This window comes from Poecilia formosa, unplaced genomic scaffold (assembly GCF_000485575.1).
Source record: "Poecilia formosa unplaced genomic scaffold, Poecilia_formosa-5.1.2 Scaffold136, whole genome shotgun sequence".
Classification (NCBI taxonomy): Eukaryota; Metazoa; Chordata; class Actinopteri; order Cyprinodontiformes; family Poeciliidae; genus Poecilia; species Poecilia formosa.
The window spans coordinates 95,813-108,160 of record NW_006800075.1 but is presented as its reverse complement, the minus strand read 5'-3'; the positions used below and the strand labels follow the sequence as shown (position 1 = coordinate 108,160).

The 12,348-nt window shown below is 37.3% G+C and overlaps 1 protein-coding gene across 1 annotated transcript in view; it reads right to left on the bottom strand.

The window, feature by feature from the left end:
• Positions 1-12,348, bottom strand: part of dock1 (dedicator of cytokinesis 1) — a 198,067-nt gene that overhangs the window by 164,511 nt on the left and 21,208 nt on the right. The window contains exons 2-10 of the mRNA XM_016676605.1: positions 10,497-10,580; positions 10,118-10,158; positions 9,952-10,007; positions 9,283-9,379; positions 7,130-7,278; positions 5,922-6,057; positions 3,002-3,159; positions 1,518-1,599; positions 874-1,009 (exon numbers count right to left, since the gene is read on the bottom strand). Coding sequence (XP_016532091.1) covers positions 874-1,009; positions 1,518-1,599; positions 3,002-3,159; positions 5,922-6,057; positions 7,130-7,278; positions 9,283-9,379; positions 9,952-10,007; positions 10,118-10,158; positions 10,497-10,580 — 939 coding nt within the window. The remainder of the gene's footprint in view (positions 1-873; positions 1,010-1,517; positions 1,600-3,001; positions 3,160-5,921; positions 6,058-7,129; positions 7,279-9,282; positions 9,380-9,951; positions 10,008-10,117; positions 10,159-10,496; positions 10,581-12,348) is intronic.

Below are 12,348 nucleotides of genomic sequence, written 5' to 3'. Positions count from 1 at the left end.
TCTGGACCACAGAGGCACTCTATTTTCTTGTTGTATATGATGGCAGCTCTGGTACAAGAAGCTGACAGTTCTGCTTTACATAATGAGAAGGAAAAAAAAACCAACAACAACAAATGAGCAAAAACATCACATTGCAGTGGGAACACAATGACAGGTTGAAAGACAGACAACACTTTATGATGTTCCAGTTATCAAAGGCAGCTCTAAGCAAATGGGTTTTTAGCCTGATTTAACTCGGTCTTTCCTGGAAGTTTGTCTCAGAATAGAACTGAGCACTGCATCTTCATGTTTGGTTCTGATTCTGTGCAGAATAGAACCAGAGGACCCGAGTGGTCTGAAAGGTTAATCTGGCAACAACCGATCTTTAATGTACTTCGGAGCCAAGGCATTCAGTAGTTTATAAACTAACAAACATGTTTTAATCCAAAGTGACATTAAATACCAGCTTATTTCAGTTTAAACATTGTAAACTGAAGTGTAATTCTTTTTTTGATTAGTACTTAAAAAGTCTTAATATACAGAATCTCCCTATATTTTTACAGTAGTGGGGGAAAACGTTAGTTAGACATAGCTTATTAATGTTACAGAGACACAACACAATAAGTAGAGAAAAGCCATTGTTCTGAGTGTTCAACTGCGTTTTTTTTTTATTACTTCAATTAGGTCTCCACAATATAGTCACCATAATATCAGCATGTGCAAAGGAATGTATGGAGTGCAATCATTTCTGGGTCGGGATTTCCAAGTGTTATAGCGCTGTTTTTCATGCTAATGTAATATTTAATCAGTTGGACACGAGCTCATTTTGCTCACGTTGAACAAGGTGTTGCATTAAATGCTGAATCTGACAGATACCATGTAGCTTCAGTTTACCTGCTACTCCAAAGGGTCTTCTCAGGCCTGAAGTCAGCTTCTTGGTGTTGTTGTCCCGCAGCTCCATACGTCCCACTCTGACAATCTGACACACAAAGCTGATCTTCTCTCTCTTTAAATCTTCACTGCCCAAGTCCTGCAGAGGAAGAACATTTCAATAAAGCATGAAAGGCAGACGATGCCTTCCTTGCATTAGGAGTCTCAGCAGAACGACTTTCTGTATGTCGCCATGAGAGAAATGCATATAAATGTTTGAGCTCGGTCACAGATCAATCAATTTAACTCCCAAAAGTGTTCACACCGTTGTAAAACAGCCAAACATTTCGGCAAAAAGTGATTTCAGCTACTTTTGAGAATGCGGCAAAAAATTTGTTTCCTTTGAGGGGTGTCGACCAAAACCAGCAGAGTCGCTTTCAGCGCGTGCACGCCGACGCTGCTGCAGTTGGGCTTCCATTAGACAGAGGCGACTGCCTCAGAAAATACATATAGCAAGTCTTGGTCTTACTGAAAGAGTGTAACAAACACAGGCTCTCTGCAGAGAGGCTCCCAATTGCCTCATAACATGGCTGAATAAACAGAACTACAGTCGGGCGAGCGCATGGACACGCACACGCACAAACGTTCACGTAGCCAAACACACTCACCGTAAAAACCGCCCGCAGGTTATGAAGCTGGTCGATGTCTTTCACCAGGCCGGAGCTCGACCATTTCACCAGGTAGTTCTCACTGTGAGTGACAGACGAGAAAAATAATAATAATAAAAAAAAAAAACATTTCAAATCTTCCCTCCAACGGAAAGTCAGACTTTTAAGAGCTTAAAACTGTTTTTGACAAGCAAAGTGTTTTGCAAAAGTATGCATGATTGAGTTTCAATGGATTTTAGTGTGGTTTAAAAAAAAAATATATATATATCATAAAGTAGTGGATAATGGTAAAATAGAAAGAAAATGGTTCAAATAAAAACCTAAAAATATTGTGTTAAGCCCCATCAAGTCCATACACTGAACCTCTTTTTAGACAAAATATTTTAAGATAAGCCAGCTACCAGCTTTGAAACATCTAGAGATCGAAATCCTGACATGTTCTTTTTGGCAAATGAGTTGAAACTGAGTCAAACTGAATGGACAGTACTACTTTGACTAGGCCATTTGTAATTGTCACAGTCCTGCTGAAAAACATTTACCTCTGCTCTAGTCATATCTTTGGTTGCCTTTAACAGGCTCTCTTTAAATATCTCCCTGTATTTATCTCCATTCATCTGTCTTGTCACTGCTGAAGAAAAGCATCCCAACAGGACGATGCTGCCATCGAAATATTTCACCATCCAGATGGCGCATTTAGGGTGATGTGCAGCTTTATTTCTCCAACTAAAACTGCACAGGACCATTGAATTTATGCTGAGATTAAACTGCACACTTCATTTTCAAACTAAGTAAAGGCAGTTGATTCAACTGGATTTTACTTCAGAGGATCAAGAGAAAGAAAGACTGAAAACAAATCCATGGTACACTTCTCAGATCAGTTTTACTTCCACTTTACATAGCTTATTAATGAGCCGCTTTGTATTGGTGTAAAATAGTGTTTGAATGTAAAATGTAAAATGGAGCACTTCAACATGGAAATATAACATTTCCAACATGCAAAAATGTAGAAATGTTGTAATTCATTCTTAGGAGTCAGTTTTAGAAAAAAAAAAATATGGGTCAGTGTTTTACCATATCAAGAAACTGGCTACAAAACTGCCAGCGGTTTTTTTGTTTTGTTTGTTTGTTTTTTTGATCTGCAAAGATCAATTTGGCATGGGGAAAAGAAAAAAAAAAAAAATCAAGTTTCCACATAACATTTCCCAAGGGATCCTTATCTTGGGTTTAGCAATGACTACCAAATTATGCATTACAGTTGCGTAAAATTTAGGACTGATGATAAATGCAAAAAAAGAAATGTCCCACTGAGCTCCTCTAATCATACAACTTTGATGTCAAATCCTTGGAAAAAAAGGAAAAAAAAAAGTAAATCTTTCGACTGCAGGGCTCAACTGATGCTGTTTTGACAAGGACTGCGCACATAAATTAGAAGAGAAAACGAAAGACAGAGGAGGAATGTGTAACCATGTGAACTTATGGGATACCTGATAAACTTTGACTCCACTGGATCATACAGGGACATGAGCACCTCTGCATCCTCACCAATCTTACACACCACATTCTTCAGAGTCACAAAGAGGGCGAATGCCGGAGTGGAGGCGAACTTCGCTTGCCTCGTGAGATCAATATTCTGCTTCTGAGACTGTCGGAGAAACAGAGGAGCGGCTGTGAATGTTGGGTTTTCCTACCAAACGTGTGCAGTTGAGACTTGGGGCTCTGCTGTAGTTTAATGATAAAAAAAATAACAAGCGTGAGACTTACAAAAATGATTTCATTCCTGAAAAAAATAATCAGCCAGAATTCAGTATTAAACACCGTATAGAAAGTCTTTAAAGTCACATAATCCGCTGTGGCTTATCTATAGTAAAATAGCCTACTATGTGTTACTTTGAATACTCATCTAAAGTGTGCAAGAACCTGATCGTTAAATATTTATCAGGTCAACTAAACTAGCCAGTAAAGAGCTATGATTGAAAATGTAAGATGAGGGACCACATGAAAGCGGGGCGCGTTGTCTTTTAGCGCTCTGCGCACAACGCCACCAGGTGCTGAGAGCCACTGACCTGCCGAGAAAAGTAGAATGAGAATATGGCTGAGATTCAGTCTCTCTCTTACCTTTTATTTCTTTGTGGCAGGAGAAGCCACTCACTTTTCCCCACTTTTACACTAAAACGATGAGATTGCCAAAAAAAACTCTGTTCCAGCCCGAACAACAAGGGAATCACAAAAAGTCCGAAGCCCTAAAAAGTTGAATGGCTTAAACACGCTGTTATGCATGATTTTTTCTTTTTTTTATTATTATTATTATTGCCCATTATTAATTTATGTTCAACATTTTAGGATCCCATTTATCAAATCATGGTCTCAATGAAGGAATTTTCAAATAACACGTATTGGTTCTGTGACTGAAGCTGACCTTATGATCCCTGTTGCTGGCAGTCTGTGATTTCAGTGTCAAACTTGACACGACCAGCATTTAAAAGAAAAAATGCTATTATATGAAATATAATAGCATTACAATTCTATTATATTTCAACTCCCGTTATTTTGTTGATCGAATGAGTCTGGATTTTCTCAAACAAATGTTTCGCACCTCTAATCCGGTTGTCACATTATATTCTGTATTGTCGTGTCTGCTGGCAAACAGAAACGAGAATTACAGACGTCCTCATAACGAAATATTAAATGCTGCGAGTGTCTTCAATTGGTCAGAAAATTTGAACAAATATATACTTTATTAGCTCATTTAAAAAATACAAAGTCACAGATTTATTACACAGAATAATACATTTCTTTTAGAAAATTAAAATGAGTTCATAACACAGAAATCTTTCATCCTACAGATACAGGTGAGGATCTAATGCTGACTTCTGAGTCCTAAATAAATAGATTGTGTTATGTAACTGCTCTTTAAAGTTACCGAGTTGTCAGCCATCTACATGACATTGATTTGATTGGGGCTCTTAAAAAAACACTATGCAAAATATTTTAACATTAACAATTTCTAATTACTGATGAAAACAAAAGAGCCAATATTAAATGTGTTTTTTGTTGAGAGAGAAAAAGGCTAAAATTATTTCATTGTGGTAGTTCCAAATTATAATGCAAAATCATTCAGGATGCAATCACAACCTGAATGATTTTGGTTTTTAACACTGTTTTATGCAAGCGGTAAGGATGTGTTAGCAAAGAAAAAAAGAAGGGAGCAGATGAGTACCAATGTGATTTGAAAGATCATTTTTATGTTCTTATCGATCCAATTTTTTTTTTTTTTTTTTTTTACACAGTAATTTAAATTGCTCTGTACTGTATTGAGAAAATGTCCTGTTACATAAGTTGACAAAAGGTCTTTTTTGGGGTGGGGTGGGAAATTGAATAGAAAGAGGAAAAGAATCATGGACAATAAGAGGGGAAAAGAAGGTGTAAGAGGCGTCAGGACAAAGCAAGTGAGAAGATGAGACAGGTGATGGAGACCTAAGAGAGGTGAGACTGAAGAAGCAGTCTCCACGGCAACTCTGAACATCCTATTTCTGAACATGTCATGCATTATCTTTTCTTGCTAACATACGTATCATTCTAATGAATGCAAAAAAAGAAAATCTTTTTGTATGAACTCTAGAGTACATGTTTATCTTAAAAAATGCATTTCAGCAGTAGCAGAAGGATAAGAGGCTTAAGGGAGCTTTTTATGCTATAGTTAAAGAAAACGTAGGTATTTTTTGTAGATGCACAAGCTGGCCTCCACACCATAAAACTAAATAGAACGAGAATAACTCTTTTTTTTTTTTTACTGATTTAGCCCATTTTCTACTTTTTACTTTTAAAAACCTGGTGTTCCATTGTTGTAGCGGAACAGAATTGTAGCCTGACAACAACCTGCATTGTCTTTCTCAAGATATATCTGGGTTCTCTGTAAAGAGTCTCGGCCAGTGAAAATGCTTAACGACAGCATCCAAGTTAGTCCGGTTTTATTCAATGCTACCATCGAGCACTGTGGGCTGGTAATAGTTCCTACCAACCTGTTCATGTTAACCTTACAGTCACAATGATGGCAGAATATACATCTATCAAAGTGAACTCAGGTAAATGAACTCGATTTACTGCTGGCTTGTTCTCCAACGCCGTTACAGAGATTCTTTAATTGTTCTAAATAAAAGAGCTTCCTCTTATTGCATGCCTCACAACATATTTCCTGCTAAGACTCGACACCAAAGCTTTTAAAAGAAAGAACATATTTCTAATGAGGAAAATGCCACACCGTATTAATTTGCTAAGCAACTCACAGAAGTCCTTAACAGACGTTCTGAAGAAGATAAATATGACGTATTTCTTTTGCACCACGTTCTTTCTCTTTAAATTGGTTTTCGATTCAAGAGGAGGGCCACAATCCTCCCCTCTGCTTACCTTCTCCTCTTGGATCCGGTCCTCAATTTGTTTGGAGGCCGCCTCGTGTTCTCTGAATAGGCTGACGGTGCTGGTGAGCTCCGGGTCCAGAATGTTTCCATCTTTGTCTCTGACCACCAGATCAAGATCCAAGTATCTTGAATTGAAGAAGAAAAAGGCGGCGAAACATTTTTTCAAAACGTGTCAGGACGAACGACAACAAAAAGGCAAAAACACGTGGGTGCACTTCTTTTGGGGAAAAACCAAACGGCGTGTAGTCACTGCGTGCTCCCAGTCAGTTCCCTTATTTGATGCTCATATAATTTTCCCCTCTGCTCCACTGTTTTCTTTCAAAGCTCGTCTGGCTTTTCTTTCTCCCTCCAGTGTTTCTGCTCCGGAGGGACTCAGCAGAGACAACAGCGGGCTGCCAACACGCACCTAATGGTTTTCTTTTTGAACACATCAGTATCTGCCTCTGCAGTGGCAAAAAGCAATATCTCTACAGGACCAGGATTTAAAGTTTCATCACAGCAGCAGAATGGAGCTCCACAAAACTCATTGCCAAACAATTTTGTTGTCTTACTGCAGACACAGTGAAAGTCATCACTTCGTGATGCAACACCCTGGAGTTTGCAGAGGCAGGCGTACAGTGGCTTCCTACAGTTGCATCTTAATGAATATGAACGTTACTGAAAAGCTCATTTGTTTCGGAAATGTTAAACATTTTCAAAGTAATATGCAATTCTTATTTTCTTCTGAAAAGAGGAATTTGGACAGCTGAGCAAGCTGTTTTCTTGTTTTCATTAAGCATTTTTCCTTCCACTAAACTTTCCATTAATATGCTTGGATACAGAACTGTGAACACCGAAGTGGTTCATTTCTGCAATAAATGTTTAGATTTTTCTACTTTTATGTAATATTTAAAGTTTCTGACCAACTAAATTTGGGATTTCCATTAACTGTACTCCATAATTATTGAAATTAACAGACATAAACAAATTAAATATATCCTTCTGTGTGTAAACAATCTATATTGTATGGCTTTCACTTTTTTTTAATCTGAATTATAGATTAACGTTTCAAAGATATTCAAATGTAGTGCCATACACCGCCACTCCAATGAAGCACATTTTCCAGGAAGCTATGTGCTAATTTTTTACTTTCTTCTGAAAAGAGGAATTATAATCCAGGACAAGTGGAGGCTAAAATCCTTAAGACGAAACGCTTACTTGTTGCCGTAGTCTATCTTGGAGGTGACCTTCTGTTTGAGCTCAGTGAGCTCGTCCTGCGGGAGGGTGCCAGACAGGATCTGTGACCGCCATTCGATGAGGTCGTAGATCATGTCACGGACACAGTTGAACATCTCGCGCTTGTCCCCCTTTTAGACAGAATGTTGTACAACTATCAAGACATGAAGAAACTACATGCCAAGACGTACTAAATCTCAACAGCAGGTTAGCCACTCTGTGCTTCATTTCTGCGAGGACATCATGCAATATATTTATGTCAAAACTGGTACAGCCTGACGGATATTGGCACCATTTTTTTTTCTTTTTTTAGAAAGACAAACATTTGCTGTCTCTGTGTCCTTCACCGATGTGCATTAAGTCTCGTTTAAAATTCTGGGGAAAAGGATAGAACTTTGTCATTTACTTCAAAAGTTATGCATATATTCAGTTTTACATTTTGCATAATGGTCCAAAATTACTTAAATCTAACCTTCATGTACAAGAAACAAACAAACAAAATAGATTAAGCATTTCCATTGTTTCGTGCAAAACAAAAACACCCAAAATCCATATTTAAAATGCTGTGTGTGGAGAAACAAAGTACATCTTTGGTGCTTCAGTGGGATTTATGAAGGAAAGGCAAAAACACAATTATCAGCAGGGATCTCCATAGATATAAAAGCAGCTGCTACTTGCATCTGCAGCATAAGAGTAGTTCCTATAAGCTCCAGAGGACACATTTATATTCTCACACACAATGGTGGGAAACATCAGCGAGGAACTTATAGGAAAAAAATGATTGCTTCCCATCAATATGAGATTATTTCTGAACAATATGACCAAGGAATATGCAGAGAAATCCCCTGGTGAACAGAATCGGACAGCAAAAGGTGTCAGAAACTCACTTTAGGACTTTCTGCACTTGTTAATCTTTTGATGTTTCAACCTTTGCTGTGGTATATCCACATGTCCTGGATATGGAAAACTTAACATTCTTTTGAATGCACACTGTCGTTTTTGTAATGCCAACCACAATAATTTGGCTACTCGTTAATATAAGACGCTAAGCAACTAAATTAAAGTTTGTCATTCTACAGCAAAAATGCTTATTCACAAGTGAAAAGAAGAAGACAATTGCCATTCTTCCTAAAAGTGAGATGCTGAAATAAAAGGAAAAACATGTATATATAGAAGGGCTGTTTCTACAGGACTCCGTTAGCATGCTAAATTGTTCAGTCACTGTAAAGTTAGAAAAACATTTCATTAATGTTGCTATTTTTGGAAGGACTGTGATTAGAAAGTCTGTCTTCTATGAAAAGAATACTGCAATTATAATTAGCTCCTTGTGTGCTGAAAACAAACTGCAGCACATCAGCATAAACACAGCAACTACCGTGCACAGCGGTAGAGGGGTGATGATGCGCCTTGCATTGAAATAATGTGTTTTTACAGATGAAGTTTGGTCAAAACAGAGACATCAACAGGACAATCATTGAGAAACTCCTAATCAAATGTATTTAAAAATAGCTGAAAAAGCAAACCACCAAAATACCCAGTGGCCCAGTCAAAGTCCAGATCCCAACTTGATCAACATGTTATGGTGGGACCTTTACAGAGCTGTGGCTAAAGCTTAATGAAATGAATCAATGTTATAAAGAAGCGTGGATCTTAATTCAAAAGGTGTTCTTTGTTTTTCAACCACATCTTTTTTTTATATATTATGGCTTCATCTCTGTTTAATAGATAATGAGAGAGGAATCTGCTGTGTTTCGTACACTTGATGTTTTACTTAAAAAATAATAAAATAAAAAAAAACACAGAAAAAAGTCCAGATTCAACAAACTGATACAAAATGTCCCAGAGCAAAAAGAGGGTGTATCTTTCGTTTTCCAGGTGTGTGTGAGTGAGTGTGTGTGTGTTCCAGATATGTATGTATGTATGTATGTATGTGTGTATGTATGTATGTGTGTGTATGTGTGTATGTGTGAGTGAGTGAGTGAGTGAGTGAGTGAGTGAGTGAGTGAGTGAGTGAGTGAGTGAGTGAGTGAGTGAGTGAGTGAGTGAGTGAGTGAGTGAGTGAGTGCGTGAGTGAGTGAGTGAGTGAGTGAGTGAGTGAGTGAGTGAGTGAGTGAGTGAGTGGTAGGATGACTCACCACATACAAGTCCCTCCATATTGTAGCCCACTCCCGCAGCGTTGTTGTAACCTCCTGAACCAGAGGCAGCTCAGTGGGAATAACAGTCTCCTTTTGCCTGCAGTAACAAAGAATGGACAATCCAACTTTATTCCCTTAAAAACAACAACATGTGAACTCAGGAGGCACGTCAAACCCGTGTTGGATTACATCTTAGTCTCAGTTAATATCTGACTTAATCAATAAGACATCTAATCCTTTTTTAAATCAGTGCATATATGTTAATCCAGCTTTCTTTTAGCCACTTCAGCTTTTAACTTCTGTCTGTCGCGAAACAAGCCGAATTTAGAAATATGGGTGACTTACACTAAGGATCTACATTTTCAATTACTGCCATTGCCTGCTATTATAGGAATGCTACTCTTGCTAACTGCTACACTAGTATACAATGTACATTTTTTAAGACTGTTTAAAACCTCAACACCTCATGGGAAAAAGGCAAATAAAAATATTTTGAGTTCTACCTTTTATGCTCTAGTATTCTAATCACCAAGCAAAACTGGGAAATATCATCGTTTGAGATTGGAAATTCCCTCTCATTATGATTTCCAATAGATATGATTTTATAAATGGCAAGATTTCTGATCACAGGACAACCTTGTATCGACATCTGATGGTAAAGATACTGACCCACTGCCTTCGACTGTGGCATCCTTTAGGTGGATGTAGCAAGCAGGAAATATGCCCTGCAATAGGAAAGTAAGAAATACGTAACACTGTTTTACAGAAATAAACACTAGAATTGTAACAAATTATGTCACAAAGGAATCAAAGTCTTTGTTTATCAGTCACTTACCTTTTTTGATTTTCTCCTCAGCCTGTATCCTCTGTACCAGGCTAGTGAAAAGCAAAAATAATACATTTTGTTTTCAACTATTTAGCATAAAAGTAAGACTAAAAAATAAACTTCAACACAACACAATGTATTTTTAATAGCCAATCAAGAGTTAGAATAACTTAACAGGAGCTGAACTGAACTTTCTTTTTACCGAGATTGCAAAAGGCCTTTATACAAAAACCCAGCTGACAATGTAGAAGTTATTAAACAGCATTTCTCTCCACCAAGGTTGTGAACGTTTCAAATTAAAACTATTTGCAAAAGTCTGAAAAGAGAGTGAAAAGCTACTTAATATTCATTTCCAGGTTGTCAGCTTTCATCAAGTGTCCGTTCTCACCTTCATGTGTCTCAAGTATGTGCACCGTGTCTCCGATCTGCAGTGACAGCTCCTCTTCTCCCCGGGCATCGTAGTTATAGATTGCTTAAGAAAAAACAAACAAAAAAAAACAAAAAAAAACAGAGGACAATATATGAGAAAAGGAGAGGTGCAGGTAGAGGAAAAAGGCAATAAAGTATTTGGCTCCCTCGAGGCTCCAAATGTGTGCCGCTGCGATGTGTAGTAAAAGTTAGCGCACGTTTACACGACATGCACCCACACTCTGTGACACAGTGTGGTGGTTGGGTGTAGCACCAGTTTGAGCTGTGACATCAACACACTTCCACCACCTACTGCAGAGAAATCAATACTAGAGAATGATGTCAAAAACAACACTGATGACAAAGACAAAGTTACCTGAAGCAAGACGAAGCAAACAAAACATCTGATGGCAATCTGGACTGTCTCCAGACAAAATAGTATACAATACTTGATGAATTTAATTTTTTTTTTTTTTTTTGGTTAATTTTGTTTTTTTATTAGCCATGCAGTAGAAATTATAATAACCTAATGTCTTACGGAGCATCTTGCTTTTATAGACGCTGTGCTTTTCATTTCTGGATCTTAAGAGAAAAATCAATATGCAGTCATAATAAAAAGCAGTTTGTTTACAAGCACCTTCAGCCTGAGCATTGTTTTTTTTTTCAAGACGATACTGTAAAAGAGCACTGCAAAAATTTCAGTCCAAAAAAATAAAAGTGATGCACTAGTCGGTCAATTCAGAGATTTGAATTGGGCAATATTCTCTCGATTGGTGATTGGGAGGTGAAATACCAAATAAATAAATAAATAAATAAATAAATAAATAAATAAATAATCTATCATTCTGTTGAATAAATCTGGTTTCAGTTTGTAAATCCATCAGCAACAGCAATTACCTTTCATCCAAGTTTTTGAGTTTAATGAAAATCCAATAAAAGGTCAAGGATATAAGCTACGACATAATTAAGAATGATTTTGTAATTCCTTAATTTTATACTGGAATCAAAACTATTACTTTTACTAAAGAACCCGAATGTAATGTTTCTTTACATTCTGTTTCTTTTCAGAATGTAAAGAAACACTGAAATAGATATCGGTCAGGAAAAGCTGATCGGTTCTTCCGTATATACAAGACAAAAAATAAAAAATAAAAACTACATGAATGTGGGACCATTTTAATACATGACACAATTAAAATGGCAATAATTATAAATATTTTTCAAGTATCTGATCACAGGTGCAATTGGAGACAAACAGTTTAAAAAGAGGGCAAATTCATTAAACAAGAGAAAAATAATTGATGTGCACATATTTCATTGATGATGATCACTTGAGACATTTAGATCTAGATTTTAGACAGTTACCAAAAAAAGTAAAAACGGTGGCTTGACATGCAAAGTGAGCTACAGCAATAATAACACAGCGCGAAGGTTAATATGCAAGCCTAACATCAAATCCTGTCTGTATTCAAGGAGCCCCACTGCAGCAGAGAAGCTGGATGAGTAAGGCACAAAAGTACCAATTGAGGTGCATGTAATGAAGCTGTAACAGAAAGAGGAGGAGGGCTTTAGTTCTCGTGGTAAAAGGAACACTATTATGCGTGAGGGAATTACAAGGGGGGTAAAAAGCCTCTTGAATGTGATATAAGAACCATACAGAGTGCATTAAAATCGAGACAATGCAGAAAGAAGAATATGTGAGCAGAAAAGTAACCAAATAAGCATCTAAATGAAGGCATCAATGTCCTGGTGTGGGAATGCACACTGAGCCGCTTGAACCGAGGTTTCCAGAGGTGAATGACTGCTTAATTTAAAAAAAAAAAAAAAAAAAG